The following is a 20,380-nucleotide window of genomic DNA, read 5'->3' on the forward strand; positions in this document are numbered from 1 at the left end:
GCGAAAGATGGACCGTGCCGAACAGAAACTAGGGAACGTTGTAAGAAAAATGGAGATGGTCGGAGTATAGAGTAGTTCTGGAAAGAGTTTGGAGAGCAGCAACGAGGCTTCTGCCGGGAGAATGACTCGAGGCAGAACACCGATGATGTCATCGGTCGGCGGGTACTCGCGCCTACGCTTTTCTCTCTACCAGTTTCACTGGCAGGGGTATACCGCCGCGTGTGCTCGTTCTCGAAGCCACTCTACACGAAAGCCCAACCTCCTTCTCTACCGATTCTCTTCTCTTCTCTCTTCCCTTCGTTTCTCTTCTTTTCATCGCTTCGAGGTTCCACTACACTTCGTATCGTACGAGGACGAAGCAAACGATATAACGTGCCGAGGACATGCTTGATTCTACCTTCATGCCAGTCTACATTGCCGGTATATACCGGTTATGCAGATGGAGCCTGGTCTGGACCTCCTCGGCAAACCCTCCAACGGAGAGAATCTCGTTTTCTTCTTCTGCTCTTTCTCCTTTATTCTTCATCATCGTCATCGTCATTACCGTCATCGTCGTCGTCATCCTTCTCGCCCAGTCATTCTCCTTCTTCTTTCTTCCTCTCGATCTTCATCCTTCCACGTCACGGTCGCCTTCGTCGTCTTCGTCGCCGTCGCCGTCGTCGTTGCTCTGTAGCTTCGATCGCTCTATCCCACGGCAAGCAACGTTGCATTGCCTTTACGCACCATCATCCGGATATACCTACGCTCGTTCGTCTCCCTTTCTCGATTTTTCTCCTCGCCCTTCGTGCCTCGCTCCGGTTCAACCTCTTCGCCGGCCGTTAGAACGGTTAAGGTACTATACTCGATGAACGAAGATTGCACGGCTTTCTCGGAGCTATTTACAGACGGATTTTTCCCCTCGAACAGGTATTTCGCCTGATAGCAGGTAAAGCTGCCTTCGCCGTTGAAAGCAAAGAATCCCGAAGATCGATAGGTCCGTTCAGGGTTGCGCGTGATTTCAACGAATTGCTGCTCGTTCGTTAATCGAGTTTCCTTTATTTTCTAATCGACCTTTCAAACCAATTCACCTGCATCGAGTAAAATGAAGGGGAAGAAAGGGTAGGAAACAGGTCAGCAGCTATCTTCGCAGATGCGACAGATCCTTTTCTGGAAAGACCACAATAGCTCGGTCCGAGTTTCGCAGTTGAAAGAGCCGCGATTAAATCGCCGCGTCGCGTCGCGCCGGCATCTACCGTCACCTGAGACTGTTCGCGATGCCTCGTTAAATCGACACGACTGTCCCATTCTTCTTGCACTCCCAATACTTTTCAGATATACTCCCCGAAGGGGAACTCGTAATTGGACGGAACAATTAAAAAACACTGCCAGGTTCTTCTTCTATTTGCCTCTGCGCTTACGTTATCCACGTGATCGTGCACAAGCCTTCTTGCAACTGTTGCGTCGACCTTCCTAAATTCAGAATACGTTTCTCGAAGGGAGAACAGTTGGAGAAAAATGGCGAATCGACGGATCGGCGACGATGGAAGGTGAAATTGCAGCGGAGAGAGAGAGACCTTTCCTGAAGACGGGGAACGTTAACGAGACGAGGTTTTCGTGAACGATCGCGAGCATCGATCATTGTCTCCGGTAACGGACGTGGTACTAGATTCTGCGACGGTATTACCGCCATAATGTCACGGCGACCGCAATTATTCGGCGCGCAATAGATCCGTTGCCTTAAGTAGCTGCGGATAATTCATTGCTTTCGATTTGACCGGCGCAAAAGTCAGGCTGGATTATCACGACAAGCAGAGACAACGTTAACCAGTTCCCTGTTTCGTAACTTCTCTCGCGAGGCGAAAGACTTGGCCGAGCATTTACATCGGTAACAATATCTGCCGGTAGAAGTATACTTGGTGTTCGAGGCAAATTAAGCGGGGAAAACGGGGTAAAAAGTGTTTTGGAAAAGAGAAAAAGAGGTGTGTGCGAGCGTGAGGAAGGAGGAAAAAAGCCGAGTGTAAAAGGATAAATGTAAGAGCTCGCGTGTATGGGAGTTTGTTTGTTGATACCAAGAACGTGAGTTATTGTGCAAATAATTGGCGCGGCTGTCTACGCTTGTCACGGTTGCTTACGAGGCGAGGCGTGGTGTTGTTCTCGAGGATTACAGCTTTGCAAAAAGGCGGAGAGAAAGGGTGCACCGTTTTGCCGAAAATGCACCGAAGGGAATAGCGTGCAGCGATGTGTCTTTGATTCGCGACACATTCGCGTTTTTCTTTCCTTCTTTCTCCTCTCGCTTATCTTCTGGTTACCCGCGGCTGATTTCGCGTCGGTGGAAGGTACGCGTTTATTTGCCAAAAACGTGGAAATCGCATAATATTCCACGGACGATGCGAAGGCTTTCGAATGCACGAAACGTTCGTGGAATAAATTTAGGTGGTACTTGAGCGGAAAGCTGATCTACCGGGCACAACCAGTTGCGAAACTTCTTTGAGTAGCGTCGTTCAGTTTTATTCAGAGTGGCCTGTACCGGTTGGCCGGTTTCGAGCTTGAAATAAAATGTAACGTCGGATCCGCGGGATCGAGGATCGCCGTGCGTGTGCTAGAATTTAGGATAGAAAGAAGGAGGGTAACGTCCGCGTACGTTGGAAGTACGTAATTGCGAGTAACTTGCGAAACTTTCCCCGGAGAGTACGTACGCACGATTCCTGGCAAAGGTTTCGCAGAGGGAACGCTGAATGGTTAATGCGGAACGTAGACGCGTTATACGTATGCATCGGTTACGCGTCTTCTCGAACAGATCAGCATTGTCGGCGAGTATTTTTCTCAGTTTGTTGTCCATAAAGAGTGGATAATCGTGGCGGCAAAGTTGCAATTGCCTTGGACGATTGCGACAGATCAAGATAGACTAGCAATAATATACGTGGCTCCTGTCTGCCTGGCTGCCTAATCGCACGTTCGAACGCATAAATTGCATTCGTTTCGCGTAGATAGACGAACGGGGTCCGTTTCTCGGGACTGTAAAGAGGAATAAAACGATTTTGAAAGGAAGGAACGGTGGTGTGTCGGTCTGCGCGCCACGCCGCGCCACGCCGCGCCACGCCGCGACTCGTCTCGTTCGCCTCTCCTCAACAGAGGAGAAGAGAAGCGAAGAGAAGAGAAAAGTGGACATCGAAAATCAGGGAGCAGAGCAGGTTACTTTACGGGGGGAACGTCAAAAAACGGCGCTCTCCTCGATTACAAATCTCACGAGCGAAGATGTCCGAAGATAGCGAAAGAATATTCGAGCACCCCAATGGGGCCCATTAGGATCCAAAGGTAGTTGGGCCAGTCCACCTATCTCACTGTCCTTCTTTCTCTCTTATTCTCGATGAATCCATGGTAGAGGAGGCGGGGGATGGTTGGCCGGTCAAGCCACATTCCGTTGGCTAACCGGCTCCTTGAAACCCTTCCTCCCCCTCTTTGGTAGACGGTTCTCTATATACAAGCTCTCGCCTCCTTATGAACCACTACGATATGTGCCCACAAGACCGCCAATATTATTTCGACTAGACAGCGGTCGGCTGGACGCAACCTTGTCAGAGAGCAACGCATAGGTATCTGCTTTCACGCAGAGTAAAACGTTACTCTCTGGTTTATGGGAGAGAGAGAGAGAGAGAGAGAGAGAGAGAAAGAGGTAGCTGAAAGGTCGAGTTTAACACAGAGCCGCGTACTTGCTCGAGCCGCGTCGAGCTTGTAATTTTGCGGAAAACACGAGCAACGCGAGGTCCTCACACCGCCACCTTTCCTCCCACTTGTCTCCCTACGTCTTTCGATTCGTATCGAACGGTACCTACTCGATGCTAACTCCACGGATTTGAATATTACCTCTCTTACAACTGACACAAGTTCTCTAGAAGGAACAGGATGGAAGATCGCATCCGGTTTTTGTCGGTTCAACATCCTGACGTGTGTTCTAAACGACTCCTTCTTTCTTTCTTTTTTCCTCTTCTCTTCTCTCTTCTTTCTCATCTTAATCGTTTTACGCCAACGACTTACGGTTGCAGGTAAAATGGCCGGCGTGATATTCTTCTTCGTTGGTCGAACGCGATATTTCATCGAACGATTACATATACCTGCTGTATCGTGTACGTAAAATAGAAGTTGAACTGGAAATCCCGGAACCGTACTACTTATATGTACAGTACTACTTATATACCTAAATACGTATGCCGGTGTATCCGGAGGGAAGGATGTCGTGGCGCGCGATCGTGGGGTCGAGGTCCCGAGTGGAAGGTTCTCGAGATCTCCCGCGAGAGAACTCGCCCACGTAGGGTGCTGTAAAAGTTAGGTTCAAATCTGCCCTCCGCCAACCGCCTCAGCCCCGCTATCATCCACCAGCAACCCCCTCCTTCTTCCCTGACTCCTCTTAACTTCTCTTTCGTCTTCTTCCTCCTCTTCTTCTGCTGCGTTCGCGCCACCCGCGATCTTTCCCTTCCCATTCCTCACTTCCCACCATCCCTTCCTCCCCCTGCCTGCCTACCTGCCTGGCCGGCTACGCTCTGCGCTCCAACGCCACGATCCCTTCGGACGAAACCTCGTCGTGACGAGAGGGGATCGGCGGCGGCGGCGTCGCGTCGAGTCGCGTCGAGTCGCGTCGAGTTGCGTCGACGAGGCCCAAGAATGTATATATACCTTGGATACGTTGGCATGTCGAGGTGGTGGCTGAGGTCGGGTCTGAGAGATCTCTGTAAAGGGGAAGAGAGCGCAGGAGTGTCGAGTTGTGTATCGAGGTGGCGAGGGAAGGAGTTGGGTGGGGTCTCTCCTTCTCTGTCTCTCTCGCGCGCGCGGCAGAGGGTGTCGACGGTGGACCCAGGAGGCAAGGGGGCCCTCTCGGACCCCGAGGGCCTGCGGACGGGCCAGCAAGAAGAACGGCAAGGATGCGAGCGGGGAAGAGAGAAGGATGAGAAGTGACCGGATGGCCTTGGTCCCAAGACTCGGTTAGTTACCGCGCGGCCGACTATAACTGGTCGAGAGCTCCGTAACACACAGGGCGGTATCTCCGATTTCGACCGCTTTTTAAGACGACCGGACCACGGGACCGCGCTTACCCATCGCACACGGCTGCGAATCTACCTCCGAAAAACATCTTCGATTCTTCTCCCCTCCTCTTTCGACCGATCATGCTTCTAGGTGTAACATACGCGAAAATCCTTCCTTCCGTTCTTCGCCAATTGCCGGAGAGAATAGAACGCTGTGAAATTCATTTTTACACGTGTTGTACGAAACGAAAGGTACACGTATAGGAAGGAAAAGTTTATCCAAGGTGTTCCTGCCTTGTGAGCGAAAATCAATGGCCTGGTTATTTAGCCAGCATTGCTCGTTATTGCTCAACAGGGGCAACTTATGAGGCCGTATAAGAAAGTGTACGTATTCTGTCTGTGACTCGCAAGAAAGTGTACACAGGTAGCGCCTCACTAAGCGCAATACAGATTCGCAGGGCTGATAATTATCTCGGGTGAGTTTGCAAAAATTTGCTTGTCGTACCGCGCCAGGGACTATTCTTTGGGATGCGTGGCGGCGAACGACGCGGCGTCTTTAGGTGGCGCTCGAACGCCGATCCTTTCCAACGAAATTCGTAGTCGCAGGATGGGACACGCGTGACGCCAGAAGAATAAACAGAAACGTGTAGAATTTTTGGCAGTAGATTTTATTGATTTTCGATAACTAGATATAAAGTTAAATTCTTATGTGAAACGTTGCCATGAAGTCCGAGGCCCGGGTTACGACGTGCTCGAACTCCAGATAGGATAGAACACCGTCGCCGTCGATGTCGCTCTCCTCTAGAACTTTTCTGCACACGGTGGCCACCTCGTCGCCGTTCAGACCACCTTCGACCAATTGTCGGCAAGTGCGTTCCAAATCGCTCGATCCCAATACTCCATCCTCGTCGAAGTCTGTTTAGGAAAACGGAGAAGGAGAGAAAATAAAGTGGAAATTAGTCACACGAATGCCGATATGTAGACTTGTGATCCGATAGTACAGAGGTAATACGTATATAGGTAGAGATCGAGGTCGACCTCGAACCTCTCTCACGATCCGTCCGACTGTCTGGTTCACGTGGTGGTCCGTACCGTAAATCTTAAAGGCGTAAAAGACCTTCAAGTCCCGCGGCGCCTGCTCCGAAAAAACCGACATCATCTCGAGGAACTCCTCGAAGCAGATTCCTTCGTTCGAGACATCGGGCCTCGACTGTTGTCCCGGGTTCTGGCATCTGGTGAAAACCTCCGAGATGCGTTGTCTGAACGGATTTTCCTGAAACGTTGCAAGAAAATCGATGTAGATAGATGAGACACTTGGTGTCTTCCACAAGATACGCTCTTCTGTTCGCGAAAGCTAGCTTGGAATGATTAACCTAAGAACCTTTAATTCTGGTATGCGTGTCAAACACGATAGTGGTATACGAAGCGTGGATGCTTGTTGAGGCGTCATGGATCGTGGAACCACTCCGGGATCTCCCATTTCCCGGAACCGTTTAAATATTCTAGAAATAGGCGATCGATGTAGAAAGCGAAGGGACAAAACGAAATCGTTTCACTACCTTAAAATTTCTTTGCGGGTGAAAAAGGTGCAATCTTGATAATCTTCCAGTTGTTCCTCGGTAAACGTCGCCACTTTGTTTCCCATTTTATTCGAGAACACTCACCGATCACTCTTGATCTACGTAAAGGCATCGAATAGAAATTATACCGGTGTTTCGTTTACCAGTTAGAGCTTACAACTGAGTTTTCGCACTCCCAATCTTCGATACGAGATCTAATAATCAGGGTGTGTCTGGCCGCTCCCACCTTCACACGGTAGTTTCGATTTTAGGAACTACTTAGATATAGGGAACAGCGCGTATAGAACGCGAGATAAACGAAGTCGTAAGAAGGAATTCAAGTGACGGAAATATTCTTTTTGTAAATAGAAAATAACGTGTATTGTGATAGGAATGTTGCAACTTAGATATATTGATCTTCGTAATTTTCTTTACAATCGAGCAAGTAATCGAGACATTCTTTGAATTCGTCCTCTTCCAAACCAGATTCCGTGAATGCGTGAAATTTCTTTATATTCCTGATTCTGTTCAACTGATCGTGTAAAGATTCGTATGTTGCACCAAGGCTGCTTCCACTGTGCAAACCAGCCATAACGGGAACGGATTTAACATCTGAAACGAAACATTCTGTATGATCTGCTTGAACGATTAGTAGCTTGTACGATTAGAACCACACACCTGTTCCAACAGGCCAACCAATAACATCCCCAGTTTCCGTAACGTTATTGAAAATTTTCGGATACGGCGGTTTGATGTTTAACGGTGAGGTAATAGTTGATAAGTAAGTTGCCGATGCGTGACAAGTACATGCCAAATAAAGCATCATCATTTCGTGTACGGTAGAACATCTATACGCTGGCTTTGACATTTGTTTCATTGCATGAGCAATAGGTCGTTTCAATCTTTCTTCCGGTATTCCCCGTAATACTATGCTTTGCATATTTTTATCCATCGGTATGTGACAATTTGGTGTCAAACTTGTCCACAGTGTTCCCTCGAAATCGTCGAGCACGTCGATCAAGTCTGCTTTCGCGGTCATCGGGAACGGTAAAGTTAAACTTGTCGCGGCCGCTTTTCGACCTAGTTTATTAAGATCCGCGCACAAATCGGACAAAACAACGTTTGGATATTCTTTACGCCTATATCGAATGGTTAACGTGTCTAAAGCAGTTGCCAGAAGTGCGCTGCTATGATATTTTAATTCAGAATTGTACGTTAGATGGTCGAATATACGTGAATCTCCAACTTGTGGCCAAGCTTCGCTGCAACAGAGTGGACTATACAACGAAGCATGTTCTTCCATATTTTGAAAGCACAAAGCTGTATTAAGTACTTTAGTCATGGTGGACATAGAAGCTTCTGTCTTTTTACTCTCCATACATGGAAACGACAATATACTTTTTCTGTATTCGTCTCTCAAGTATTGCATACAAGATGCTCCAAGACCGGCAAAACCATCCTCGGAATCAAGAATTACCTGTATTTCAAAACACTGTCAATATTGTAGAACGATACAGGGGAAACTATCTATACCAGCACAAACAATCACATACTTGGAAACCTTGCGGTGAATCGCATTCTTCTATATATGCTCTTATCTTTTCGGAAAAGTCGTCAGAAAATTGTTCTGTATTCCATAAATTTCTCCCGTATGTAAAAATATCAAACGGACATGTAGCACAATCAAGTTTATACTGTCTAATTGTATTCAAAGTTCTAGGGTGAAATTTAGGTACCAAATAATCCACCCACGAATTAACTTCATTTTCCAAATTCAAACAGGTTGCTTCTGAAGTTTCACAAGATTCGTCCAAATTTCTAATAAATGCAGTTTTAGTAACTGTCTCTTCTTTACTCACTTCCACCTTTTTGTCGTCCCAAAGGAATTGTTGTGCTTTTTCACAATCAGAAGTGTCGTATAAAGTACCTTCTTCCTTCAAATATCCAAATGCTCCCTTTAAATCTACGAGTAATAATCTGGGAGTATATGTAACTTGCTTCTAAAAAAAAAAAAAATAATAAACTGTTCTTAACAACGAATAATCAATCTTTATATTGTTCCTTTTCAACTATCGTCGTCGTAATCCCCCTATATATCTGTATACCTTTAAATTTGCACCTTCTCTGTACAAAACATCGTGATTTATTTCAGATGGATTATCGGTATTGTAAGAGAAATTTGTTTCCTGAAAGTGTTGGAATAAAAATTAATCATTTGCCATAATCTTCTGTCGGTATATTTTGTTCCCCCACGTACCTGTAAATTCCACCAATGAGCACCAATAAAATTCGAATAATGACCAAGCTGGATAGTTAATATTTCTCGGGACGTCATTTTTTGTTTGATATTTCATATAAATTTCCGTATAATATTTACTAGAAAAATAAGGTTAAATCTCGAAATACACTACATGTATATTTATTTGTGTTGTTTCGTACACAGTTTACCAACTGTACTACGTTGTTAAGTGGGTTCTTGGGGAATTTGAGGTAATTGTCGCCCGTGGAGCGCCACGTACTCTGCTCCCAATAGTTTAGGAAATTTAATGCATAAGAAAAATCTAACGTTGAAACTTTTAATAAATTAATAAATAACTTGATTGGAACAATAATAAACGAAATGTTTTAACTGTAACTTTATTACGAGATGATACGTCTGAGCTCTTTGAACGAGGAAAATTGAATGAAAGTTCAGGTGTCGTTGATTTTCATATACAATGTTTACATGCTTTTGTTAGACAATAGTCACCAATTAAATTAAAGACTTTATATAAAGTTATTTGAGGATGAATTTGATTGGTTCTCAACATTTGCTTATCGATACATATTTCCTTTAGAGAGAGTGTTTTACACCTCAGCAATGTTTTGTGCATAGCGACGACGATAAACATTGATTTTAACAAACGATTGCAAATAGTAATCAATGAAATTTACTGTACATAGTATGTACATGCTTTTGAGTTCTTTTGTTCATTGCTTCAGCTACACTGCTGAACAATTTGAATTTGGCGCGCTTTGACATTCACACTACGGGGCGCCACATTCAGACCGGCCTAAAGCCACCTTCACGGGCATGCACGACGAACGATCAAAACCACATTCCAACCAACGTACAGTGAGTTCCACCGATCTTGCCAAATCCCTAGAACTAACGCAAACGCAGAACGCGTACCTACAGGTGGTTCTATGTGAACGAGTAAGTGGCGGGAATCACTGACGTTGAAAGACTAACGTTATAGCTATATGAATGAGCTTGAAATATACGCATCTGACGGTAACACGTGTGGAACGTTTAGTTTCAATTTGTTGAGTCGTGAAGAAATTTAAAATGACTGTTTTTGTAAAGAATATCAAAGGACCTGTGCATGATATATCGAATTTAGAAACCGTAGGTAGTTATAGTATCGACGGTAATAAACGATACAGAAATGACTTGTCGCAATTAAAGTACTATAAAAAACCGCGAAACTGTAATCGTGTGTATTTTGATCTTAACGAAGGTACAGTATACGAGTCAGCAGAAGATCCAAAAATTGATTTCCTATTAAAATGGATATTAGAAAATTTGGATCGTTTAAAAGTAGAAGATTTGGAAAATCCAACGCGCTGGTAAGAATTATTCTATTCAAATTTAAAAGGAGCTGCAAAATAATATAATGCGTATAAAATAATGAATAATTAGGTTGAAACCAGAATTCATCTGTTCACGAGGTTTGCTGAAAAAATTACTTAGTATAACTTTCAGGATCAAAAGACATATTTTTACGTTCATGGTACATCAATGGAGTGGAAGAATATTTTGCTAATTTTTAATGATTTCAATGAATATGACTATGACTATTATTATTATTTTTATTATTATTAGCGTTGTTACGTTACATCTCTTTAATATTCTTATTCAGTTAAATTAAGAATTTTCACCTAAAACTTGTTTTATTGCTGACATTTCTTTGTGAGACATGGGTTGCAACATTAGCCCTGGAACAGATGAGTTGAGCTCTAAGTCTCGTAATTCGTTCACTTTAACTTTTAAATTACTTCTTAGTTTATTAATTTCAATGTCACATTCTCTTTGATCTGTAATGCAGTATAACATTAAGTTAATTATTGTATATTTCATAAAAACGTTAAAATAAAACTTATAAATGAAAATACCTTTAATAAGTAGTTCTTCTGCACTTTTGGATGGCATTTTAAGTAACAGTGGACCAACAGTTAGCCAAGTTTTCTTGCAATTTTCCTTCTGTAATGCTCTCATTCCAACTCTATCGTCATTTCTTCTTTTATCCAAAGCAATTATTTCTTGTCGATCAGTGAGGATCTCTCCTGCTTTTTCTTCTACCTGTTGTATATGCTGTAGGACTTGCTGCTGATCAAATTTCATCTGTAACAAAACTTACAATCAATTGGTAGATAGAGTACTACTTGGTTTGAAAAATATAAGGAAAAAAAAATCAGTTTACATATATATACACACACATACACACACACATTTAAAATAGATAAGAAACAAAAATTACATAGTTTTCAGTCTTAGAAGCATTATCAGATATTGACAACTTATAATATTTTTGTACATTATTTTACGACAAAGCAATACGTAATGCCCTTTCTTTTCTAACTTCTCTATTGAGTAATTTTTCTCTATCTTTCTTTTTTAAACATTTTTGTTTAGATGTTTTAAAATCATTAATTGCTGTTATATCTCCAGGTTTAAAATGAGTCACCCTGTATTCCTTTTCATTCGACTGACCTAGTCCTTTTCTATCAAATTTTAAACAGGTTTTAATGGGATATTTTAGTCCTTTTCCAGAAGGACCAAGACCATCTTGTTCATCCCAACCATAATTTAAAAGCATTTGATAACCCTTATTTTGTTTCGATATTCCATACATCGTACTTGCTATTTTTGGTTTCATATTGAAGATATGAAGTGTAGATGTCTCGTGCTTCTTCCAAGTTGTTTGATAAAAATTAACCTTGCAAATTTTACAATAAAATCCTGTATCCTCGTTGGAACATTCTTCTATATTATCATTACCTTTGCATAAGGTTTCACCATAATCCGTCAAAGGTTCTAGTAACTCTGATCTTATCTGAAATGTACCGTCGACATTTGTTTTTGACACATTTCTGTCTGTTTCTGGTAGTGTTTTGTTAATTGCAAATTCTGATTTTTTCTTAAGCAAAGCAACTATGTTTAAATAGTTTCTTTTTAACGCCAGTTGTGCTGCAGTAAGGCCTGATTTCTCTCTGGCTCTTTTATTGGCACCAAGATTTAATAAAAACTCTATAATGTCTAAATGGCCACAATATGCAGCTGACATAAGGGGGGTCCAACCAAAATCATCTGTTACGTTAACATTTTCTCGAGTCACGTGTCTCGATAAAAATTTCAAATCTTTCTGTTCCACCGCTTTTAAGATCGCACTGATTGACACTTTTTCCTTAGAAATTTGATTGTTTTTTGTTTTTTCATTCGATAAAACTGGCTTCGATGTTGTATTTCGAGCGATAAAAGTTTTACACTTGCAATATTTCTGTTCATGTTGTGTATTTGCGTTGGTTCGTTCGTTTACAATTTCTTCGTAAGCTTCTTTTGCTTCGTCTCCTTGAAAATTTAAACAGTGCTGTTCGTTTTCCGATGATATTGTGGGAACGTCGGAAGATTCTCGAACGAAAGTTTTCCATATGATATCAATGTTACGCGTGAAAAAGTTACTTTGCTGTAACATTTCTTTCTCAACGTTGTCAAAGACAAATTTTTATAGATACAATTCGTTGTTTTCGGTTATCAATGTTTTTTTTATTCCAATAACACGTTTGCGATCTTTTCCTCTTATTTGTAATCATAATTTCACCGTCCCTTTACACGTCAAATTTCTGAATATCTAATCATTCCAAATGATCACAAAACAAATCGGAATGAATAACTTTTTCAATTGAACAGAACAATTACCTTTATAACCACTGCAGTTTCATCGTCGACTCTACAGTAAGTATTTACGGGACGAATACGAACTGAGTTAGGTGTATAGATGTGTTTATGTACATATATGTATATTAAGTGACACTTATAGAATGTAAAATTCACTAGCCCTTTAAGATTGAACAAACGTGTAAACCAAATATTTCATCGATCATCGAACATTTCAACCAATCATTTCAAGAGATTCTTTTTACATAATAATTTCAATTTTTACTAAATTACTACCAGCTCTTCTTTTATCCTCGCTCGATCATTTTCTTCATTTCGTTCTTTTCTACGTTTTTCTCTTTACTCTTTTTCTCTATATCCTATCTCCTTCTACTCTCGTGCAGTGATTTAAGAAGTTACCATTAGTAAAGGTTATACTATCGTCTAGTCACATGGTCCCGTGGTCTCATGGTTAAATGGTCATATAGTTTTATAACCAAACATACAGGTATATGAACAATTCATTTTTAACGTAGGAATACTTTGTAACAGTTAGAAAGAATGTCTTTTGGAAGTTTTCCGAAGATAGCGATAGGATGGTAGGTATGTCAATGTAAGATATCACAGTCGCTAATTTCTCATAACAGTTCTCTTTCATTTGTGATTAACCTTTTACATAAGGAATACGCGTACAAGTGGAATGGATGTGCAACGTTTGAATAGTAATTCTTTTTACAGGATTATAGCTACCGGTATAGGAATCTATTCTTTTGCAGCTGCGAGAAACGACATAAATGCAAGGAGATACAAAAATATGATAGAAAAACATCATCAACGCTACCGTGATATTGCTCCGTAAACCATTTACTTGAGGATTTATAAAAAATTGTAAAATAACAAGATTAAAAAGAAAGAAAAAAAATGGCCGCATTACCTCAATTTAGCGAAGAACAATTGAAGTTGGTACAGGATATAGAAATAGAAATGATGACTGATATGTTTCACCGTATGACAACTGCATGTCATAAAAAGTGTATTCCACCAAGATATAGTACCTCAGAGTTAACCAAGGGAGAATCAGTATGTCTAGATCGGTGTATTGCTAAATATTTGGACGTGCAAGAACGTATTGGGAAAAAGCTGCAACAAATTTCCATGCAAGATGGCAGAATTGTAGACCAACCGAAACTAAATTGAATAAAATAAAAGATTCTCTTATCAAGGGAAATCGATTAGTTTGATTTTTCTGTATTTAATAGTTCCTTGCTCTAGAAGGTTTACAGTCTCATACCAATTGGTACTAAGTAATGATCATCAGACTAATTATATTATCCAAGAATGATTAAGTTACTTGTGTAGCATTGCATGAAAAGTTGAAATAAATTTGAATAACAACCTTATTCCGTACCGAATGTTGCATTTTGAAGAAAAAATATAACGGAAGCGTAACTTTTAGAGCAGCGAAAACGTAGATCTTCAGGTCTATTGCCATTGTTGTTGTTGTTGTATGTCGATAAATGAAATTTTTAGCAAGATATAATTCACAGGTAGAAAAATGTTTATTTCATTGTAATACATAATCATAAGTAGAAAAAATAACAGTGCAATGAAAAAGTCAGTAAATATATTAATCATTATAAGCACAATGATGTAATTTTTTGGTAGCACGAAAAATTATGTACAGATTTAAGTATCATCGCGTTAATGTCAAAATTACAGTATACCGTCAGAAAGATATTTAATTACACCACATTCTCCTTTGATGTAATCTTTTTGTCTAAGGAGAATCGAAATTGTATTAGACTATTCCTTTCGTTGTCCAAATTGCTATCACATACGCGCGAGAAGACAGTTTTTCAAATTGAATAAATCATTCGTTATTAGCCAGCAGTTTTTTCTTTTACTGAATGGATCGTTGCTAACGCTAACGTATGTTGGCCTCCACCTGCGACCCGTATCACTGTCTTTCCCTCCAGTTGTTTTCCTTTTACTAACGTCGGTTCTTCGACATCTTCTTCTTCTCCTGTACCTAGTTGACCACTCGAACCCATACCCCATGAATATAAATCTCCTGTATAAAAACATAATAATAAGAGGTGGTATACTTAAAATCATTAGGATCTAGTAGTAATAATAATAGAAAAATAAGTTGAGAAAGCTACCTGATTCGGTAACAGCAAAAGATTGGGCACTACCCGCTGCAACATCGATACATTTAAAGGAACTTAAACTAGGAACTGATGTTAATTCTTTTGCATCTGAGCAATTAGATCCAAGTCCAAGGCGACCGTATTCTTTACGGCCCATAACAAATACTTGGCCAGAATCATCTAGAGCAATAGTATGATGCTGTCCACTACCGATGTGCCTCCAAACTTTTCCGCTGAAGGTTTTTGAAATTTGCGGGTGAAAATGAGTTACAGGATCTTTCAAGCCTGAAACGACGGTGGGTGTAGCAGCAGCAGCAGCAGCATTTTTTCTTACACTTATTCATTTATCAACGTCTCACCCGTTTTATACTCACCAATTTGATAATAATTATTTAATCCAAATACATATATATCACCTTTTTGATATTCTTTAGCAAAGGTACAATATGTACCAGCCCATATATCGTCAAATTCTAGTTTCTTAGTAACTTTAAATTCAACTAAACCTGGGGTTAATAAAGGACCCATACCATGACGAGTATTCCTACTGGCTGCTCTAGCAGCTACTCGTCCTAGTTGACCTTGTTCCCCACATCCGCATGTGTACACATGTCCATTTTCATTAAGTAACACTAAGTGATCAGCACCAGATGCTATTTTAACTACTTTTACATTAGGCAGTATTTCTATTGGAAATTGTTCATTTCCTTTTAACGTTAATCCCATAGTACCATGGGAATCCTTGAAAGAACAGAATAGAATTTTGTCGATCATTTACAGTTTGGACTCGAGGTAATTGCCGTTTAAACAGCAATGTTTTTAAAGTAAAGTTAAAGGGGAGGGAAAAAGATCGTACCCTAAAAGAGCCCCATGCAAAAACTCGTCCGTCCTCTAATAAAGCGGCGCTATGGGAATCACCAGCTGTCACCTGACTGGCTTTGCCAGGCAGGTCAACAAGACCTGGTTCAGTTTCAGAACCATCTTTAGACGTATCTCGTCCCAATGCTCCTTCGTCGTTGCACCCAAAAGTTAATACTTCTCCGGTTTGCCTTAGGCACACATTATGCATACCACCAGCAGCTACAGCTACGATATCTTGATATCCAGGGATAACTGCTGGACGAATTTTTTCAACAACTTCTTCTCCTAAACCAAGCTGTCCCACATCACCTTGTCCAAATACCAATAATACGCCTCCAGTTGTAGATTGCCGTAAATCGGGTTTTACAAATAATTCTGTGAAATGCATTCTAGGTATTTGACGGTACTTAAGGTTTAAAGAAGTACGATTACGTTCGCGTCGATGAACGTTTGCGGTAAAACACATAATAGAACATCACAATGGAAACACGATTACGACGATTGGATAGAAATTTTTTTTAAAGGTTCGGCAAAATATGCTCTTAGCCAGGAACTAAAGGGAAGCAATAAATATCGATCGTGTAACACATCGCCGAGATATCCATGTGCCTCCTCGCGGTTCTACACTTTCGATCAAATTCTGCAGTAGCACGATTATTTTCCGCGGCAAATATATAGTTATAAAAAATGATGAAACGTGGACGAAGCAACGACTTACCTTGCTTTTTCCTAATCTGTTTTGGCTCCCGGGGACCTTTCGCAGAAGTTTGAGCTGGTCGTTTTGTTGCTTTCCTTGGCGGCACTAAAAGTATATCAAGGTTATGTTTACAAATATACGCGAAAAATTGTTTTTATGACTGTCACGCGTGGAGAAAGGAAGAATTTTAATATCGCCATTCATATACGTACTAATTTTTCAAGCTAATTGTTATGGAACTGAAAGATATAGCGCCTTGCAGTCGGTTGGCGCCAAAAGTTACAATGCTGCTGACCTCGCGACTGTTGCGCAACTCACGAGAGGCGCTAACGTCCGGTTTACACAGAAAACCTCGTTACGTTAATATCTTCGGCTGATTTTCAACTATAGACCTCACTTCCGACCCACAAAGCGCAATCCTCGTAACGGAAATTCTATCCCTACCTCTCTTCTTTGCTTACCACGTGCTCCTCTATCTATATATATACATACTGTACGTACATGCATGCATAAATATTGAAATGGATTTCTGATCCATTGAAATTGCGCTACTTGCGGGACTTTCTCGGTTATCGCAGGCAACCGATCATCTTAAAATCGTTCTCCTTCTATTCTTTTCCTTCCAACAACTCTTTCTCTGTCACAGGCTTCTAAGCATTACGTAACTTACGTAAGTAACAAATCAAACGATCCAATTTCTCAGCACCTCACCGTATACACCGTATAAGATTTTCCAATTTTTTCTCCTTACAAGATACGATCTTCGAACAATATAGCCGATTACGAAAAGAAATTTCAAACGGAAAGTAAATTGTCCCGACGAATCTATCATTTTTTCCCCCGTTGAAACAAATTACAAAAAGAAAAATCTGCAGCTGCAAATACATATATTTTCTTTCTTTCATTTCAACCTAGAATTCGTTGATTTAAAGGACAAGCAGAGAGAGACGAAACGTGTTCCTCTCTCAGTTATCGTCGCTACGTCTGAAATTTAGTCGTCGGAGTACAATTCGCAAAAGATTACACGTGGTTCCTCTCGGCTGACGCGAGTTATTCGCGGCGAAGGAGGATTCCCTGCCTCCTGGATCACGATACGCACCGAAAAAGCCCGCGATCGCGAGCGTGAGAAAGAGAGTGGGGGGGATGGGGGGGTGCGAGTGTTGAACCAGAGGGGGCTGGCCGGTTATCAGAGGGGTCAGATACGTTGGTGCGCGCCAGTCGAAGCCGAGACTTCGTCCGCGCAACTTCTCCTCGTCTTTGTCCGTCGAACGTGTCCTCTGTCTCTCTTGTGTTCCATTCTCGGACAAATTTCAAACCATTCACCACACCGTTTCTTTCCTCGTTTCGTTCGCCCCGCGAAGAGCAGCGCGTCGTACGCGAATATCGTTCGGTGTTGTTACCAACACACACGAACTTTCACAACTCGCGGGTTCTTGTGTTTACCATATAACATTATCATAGGAGGCGGAACAGTTCATGTAGAAGAATCGAAAGAATGACGAGCAGAGTGCGACGATACCGATTTCTCCCGCTCCTCGTGCACGTACTGCTTGGCGGTAAGTTTGAAAAATCTTACTTTTTCTCTGTTCGTCGTCGAGGGGAATTAGCACCGCGTTGTCGCGTAAGAGGAAGAGACGTTTCTTCGTTTTTGTAACGAGAAGCAGCGCGAGTATCGCTTCGGATCTTGACTTGTTGAGTCTGCTGAAACGTCACGCGCGAAACAGCTTGTAAGGTTGCTCGATTCACGGAGAGAATCGCAGAGAAAGGATCGCGTTCCCTCAATCAGGCCAAAGTGGTTCCACGGATGCAAGACGTTGTGCATCTCGTTCGCCGGTAGACTTGCACGTGCCTTTGAGAAATGCAATATCTAGAATACAGCGAGATACGTCGAACGGTGAAGAAAGCGAGGAGGGACCAGACGACCACCGTGTTCTTTCGTTTCGATCTGGATTCGCGCGAAGAGCGCGTACTTTCTCGGAGAAATATTGGCCGGTGGTGAGCAGAGACACGCGGCTAAAGGTGAAGGAAAATCGAGGGGTGGTGTACGAATGCAGCAGAGCAGAGTCACGGGGCAATCGGTCTAGAAGCGCGAACAAAGAGCCGAACGAACGGGGAAACAAAGCGAGGAAGAGGGAGAAAATAAACGCGCAACCCAGTTTCCTCGTTATCAATCATGTTGCTGATATTTCGAAGGAGCACACGCGGGCCGCCGATTGAAAATCCGCAGATTCGATAATCGAGAAGCTTCACCGAGAATGTTCTCGCGTTAACGAAACTTGGTAGGATTCCGCGGATAAAAAAAAAGGAGCAACGTCTATCGGGAAACTCGATAAGTCTCGTTCGAAGGTCTGTTGGTGCCCGAGTCGAAAATCTTTTCCGTTTCCCGAAGAAAACTGACCGTTTCTTCGTGATAGAACGGCAAATCGTGGATTGTTATGTAAAGTTTCGGAGGAAGACGCCGATCGCGTTGAAATATCCATCGACGACAGTTGTTCGTTGGAATAGGCGTTTCAGATCGGTGGAAGGAGGTTTGTCGCATGTGCACCACGGTGTGGCAAACGTAGGATCGAGGACTTAATTAATATCGAGGGCGTACTTCGCGGCTTAGAATCGTAGAGAGAGAGAGAGAGAGAGAGAGAAGGGAGAAACAGGAAGTTTCGGAGGAAAAGAAGAAGCTCGAGACGAAGCAAGGGACGTAGGGCGGAAGGAATAGCGATCAGAGGTATATACCCACCTCGAGGACTCGCTGAATATGCATGAAACAATCGCATATCTCATGCAATTAGCCAAGGCAAATCTTTTCCCCTCTTCCATCCTCCTGGCCGTATATTTTTTGCTCCCGTTCTTTCTGACCGTCTTTCTGGTTCTCTTGGTTCGTTTGCCCCGTCTTATCCTCGAACGAGTAACGGCCGCGGGAAACTTGGCTCTAATCAGAGCGCATTTGTGACTTCCGCGGCCAGGCGGCGCCGATGCAAATTGCATTTTGAGTCGCGCCTGACACCGGTTTCTTCTTCGTCGATAAACATCTCCCCCCCTCTCTCCCTCTCTCTCTTCTTTCCATTCCCGATCTCCCCAGGTTCAAAGGATCTTCTTTGCACGAACTTTCTCGCGATTGATTGACTTTTCTTCGTCGGTCTTTCGTCGCGAAAATCGGGCGCGGCGGTCCGAGATGGGAGACGGCGGAGGAGCCACGAAGAGTCGTTTAAACATTAACCAAGTTGGAGCGTGCTTTAATGTCTTTCATCGGCAGAGAAAGAGAGTGGTTGCGGCGGGAAAACACGTACCGTTGACTCGGCAAACATTTTGTTCGCGGTCCTCCACCGATACCACCCGTTCGCGTTTCGCCGACAGAGAGGAGAAAAAGCGGCCTTTCCGCGACCCGTGTGTTCTCAGAAAACATCCACCGGCGATGGATCACGCGCGCGTGTATTTTACGGTTTGCCCGTTCGATTCAGCCCGAGCCTTATTTTTACTCCGGCTCGTCTTAACGAACGGAATTTTTCTCTGAACCAATCTCTCCACCGATTATCCTTATCGTTGTCGAGAGAAAGCTCCTCCTCCGCGTCGAAGGGCTAAAATTTTTGGTAGAAATTCCGAGAGAGAGAGAGGGGGTGGTGGTCGGTTTCGTTTCCTGTGGAAATTCACGTAGGATCTAGGGAACGGCGCAGACGGTTTAAACGAGTGGACCATTGGACCACGCGTAGAAAGTCAACGTAGCCTTTGTGCGCGAATGCTGCTGTTAACGAGCATTAACTTTGTTGCACGGCGGAGAAATATGGGTGAAAAGTTGGCCGCAAAGTGGTGAAACGCGCCGGGGGATCGGGAGAAATGGCAAAGCGGAGTTGACCACCGTTTGCAACCAGCTTTAATCTGTCCCAAGTCCAGTCTCGTTATCTGCTTAAACGTACTGTCTTTGAATCCACGATAGAAATGCCTCTCCTCTGGATTATTCACTCTTTGTCCCTCTCTGCCCCTCTTCCTCCTCGATTCGACTATGAGATACTTGGTTTTTACTCGATCCAGTTATTCCAGACGCGTGCAACGGATATTCGAGATTTTCGAATAGCACGGGGGAGGAACCGATTAAACGCGGTTCGTTAACGCGTTCATCTTCCGCAATTCCGATACCTTTGTTTTCACGTTGTTCCGTGTTGTTCGTCGGTTCGGCCGCGAACGTGTTCCTTCGATCGGAGGAGGAA

The 20,380-nt window shown here is 42.7% G+C and overlaps 6 protein-coding genes across 14 annotated transcripts; 1 reads left to right on the top strand and 5 right to left on the bottom strand.

Annotated features, from left to right (window-relative positions):
- Positions 1 to 5,694: 5,694 nt before the first annotated feature.
- LOC108580137 (calcium and integrin-binding family member 3) lies at positions 5,695 to 6,655 on the bottom strand. Its single transcript, XM_017943804.1, has 4 exons — positions 6,557 to 6,655; positions 6,379 to 6,499; positions 6,090 to 6,270; positions 5,695 to 5,912 (listed from the first exon to the last, which is right to left on the bottom strand). Exons 1-4 carry the CDS (start codon positions 6,640 to 6,642, stop codon positions 5,695 to 5,697), a joined length of 606 nt encoding a protein of 201 aa, XP_017799293.1. The 5' UTR covers positions 6,643 to 6,655.
- A 304-nt stretch (positions 6,656 to 6,959) lies between these two features.
- On the bottom strand, positions 6,960 to 8,903 carry LOC108580056 (protein misato). The gene is made up of 5 exons (XM_017943716.1): positions 8,814 to 8,903; positions 8,662 to 8,742; positions 8,110 to 8,556; positions 7,235 to 8,033; positions 6,960 to 7,168 (listed from the first exon to the last, which is right to left on the bottom strand). The coding sequence occupies exons 1-5, from the start codon at positions 8,889 to 8,891 to the stop codon at positions 6,960 to 6,962; spliced, it is 1,614 nt and encodes a 537-aa protein (XP_017799205.1). The 5' UTR covers positions 8,892 to 8,903.
- A 1,523-nt stretch (positions 8,904 to 10,426) lies between these two features.
- On the bottom strand, positions 10,427 to 12,581 carry LOC108580043 (p53 and DNA damage-regulated protein 1). 4 transcript variants are annotated; one of them, XM_017943702.1, is made up of 3 exons: positions 12,516 to 12,581; positions 10,712 to 10,940; positions 10,427 to 10,633 (listed from the first exon to the last, which is right to left on the bottom strand). In XM_017943702.1, exons 2-3 carry the CDS (start codon positions 10,938 to 10,940, stop codon positions 10,464 to 10,466), a joined length of 399 nt encoding a protein of 132 aa, XP_017799191.1. In that variant the 5' UTR covers positions 12,516 to 12,581; the 3' UTR covers positions 10,427 to 10,463. The 4 variants fall into 4 exon arrangements, with proteins under 4 accessions (XP_017799191.1, XP_017799192.1, XP_017799190.1 ...); XM_017943703.1 differs by having other exon boundaries at positions 10,712 to 10,951; positions 12,516 to 12,555; XM_017943701.1 differs by lacking the exon at positions 12,516 to 12,581 and adding an exon at positions 11,598 to 11,669.
- LOC108580042 (G patch domain and ankyrin repeat-containing protein 1 homolog) lies at positions 11,140 to 12,477 on the bottom strand. Its single transcript, XM_017943699.1, has one exon. The coding sequence runs from the start codon at positions 12,289 to 12,291 to the stop codon at positions 11,140 to 11,142; it is 1,152 nt and encodes a 383-aa protein (XP_017799188.1). The 5' UTR covers positions 12,292 to 12,477.
- A 307-nt stretch (positions 12,582 to 12,888) lies between the features above and the next one.
- Positions 12,889 to 13,670, top strand: LOC108580084 (mitochondrial import inner membrane translocase subunit Tim10). Of its 6 annotated transcripts, none has more exons than XM_017943745.1 (2): positions 12,889 to 13,086; positions 13,212 to 13,670. In XM_017943745.1, exon 2 carries the CDS (start codon positions 13,395 to 13,397, stop codon positions 13,668 to 13,670), a length of 276 nt encoding a protein of 91 aa, XP_017799234.1. In that variant the 5' UTR covers positions 12,889 to 13,086; positions 13,212 to 13,394. The 6 variants fall into 6 exon arrangements, with proteins under 6 accessions (XP_017799234.1, XP_017799233.1, XP_017799236.1 ...); XM_017943744.1 differs by having other exon boundaries at positions 12,889 to 13,076; XM_017943747.1 differs by having other exon boundaries at positions 12,889 to 13,072; positions 13,197 to 13,670.
- A 683-nt stretch (positions 13,671 to 14,353) lies between these two features.
- LOC108580126 (regulator of chromosome condensation) lies at positions 14,354 to 16,541 on the bottom strand. The gene is made up of 6 exons (XM_017943793.1): positions 16,394 to 16,541; positions 16,203 to 16,286; positions 15,480 to 15,859; positions 14,998 to 15,364; positions 14,636 to 14,908; positions 14,354 to 14,544 (listed from the first exon to the last, which is right to left on the bottom strand). Coding segments are annotated over exons 1-6 (1,296 nt in total). The 5' UTR covers positions 16,395 to 16,541.
- Positions 16,542 to 20,380: the final 3,839 nt, after the last annotated feature.

Source organism: Habropoda laboriosa, unplaced genomic scaffold, assembly GCF_001263275.1.
Source record: "Habropoda laboriosa isolate 0110345459 unplaced genomic scaffold, ASM126327v1 scaffold2, whole genome shotgun sequence".
NCBI classification, from domain to species: Eukaryota; Metazoa; Arthropoda; class Insecta; order Hymenoptera; family Apidae; genus Habropoda; species Habropoda laboriosa.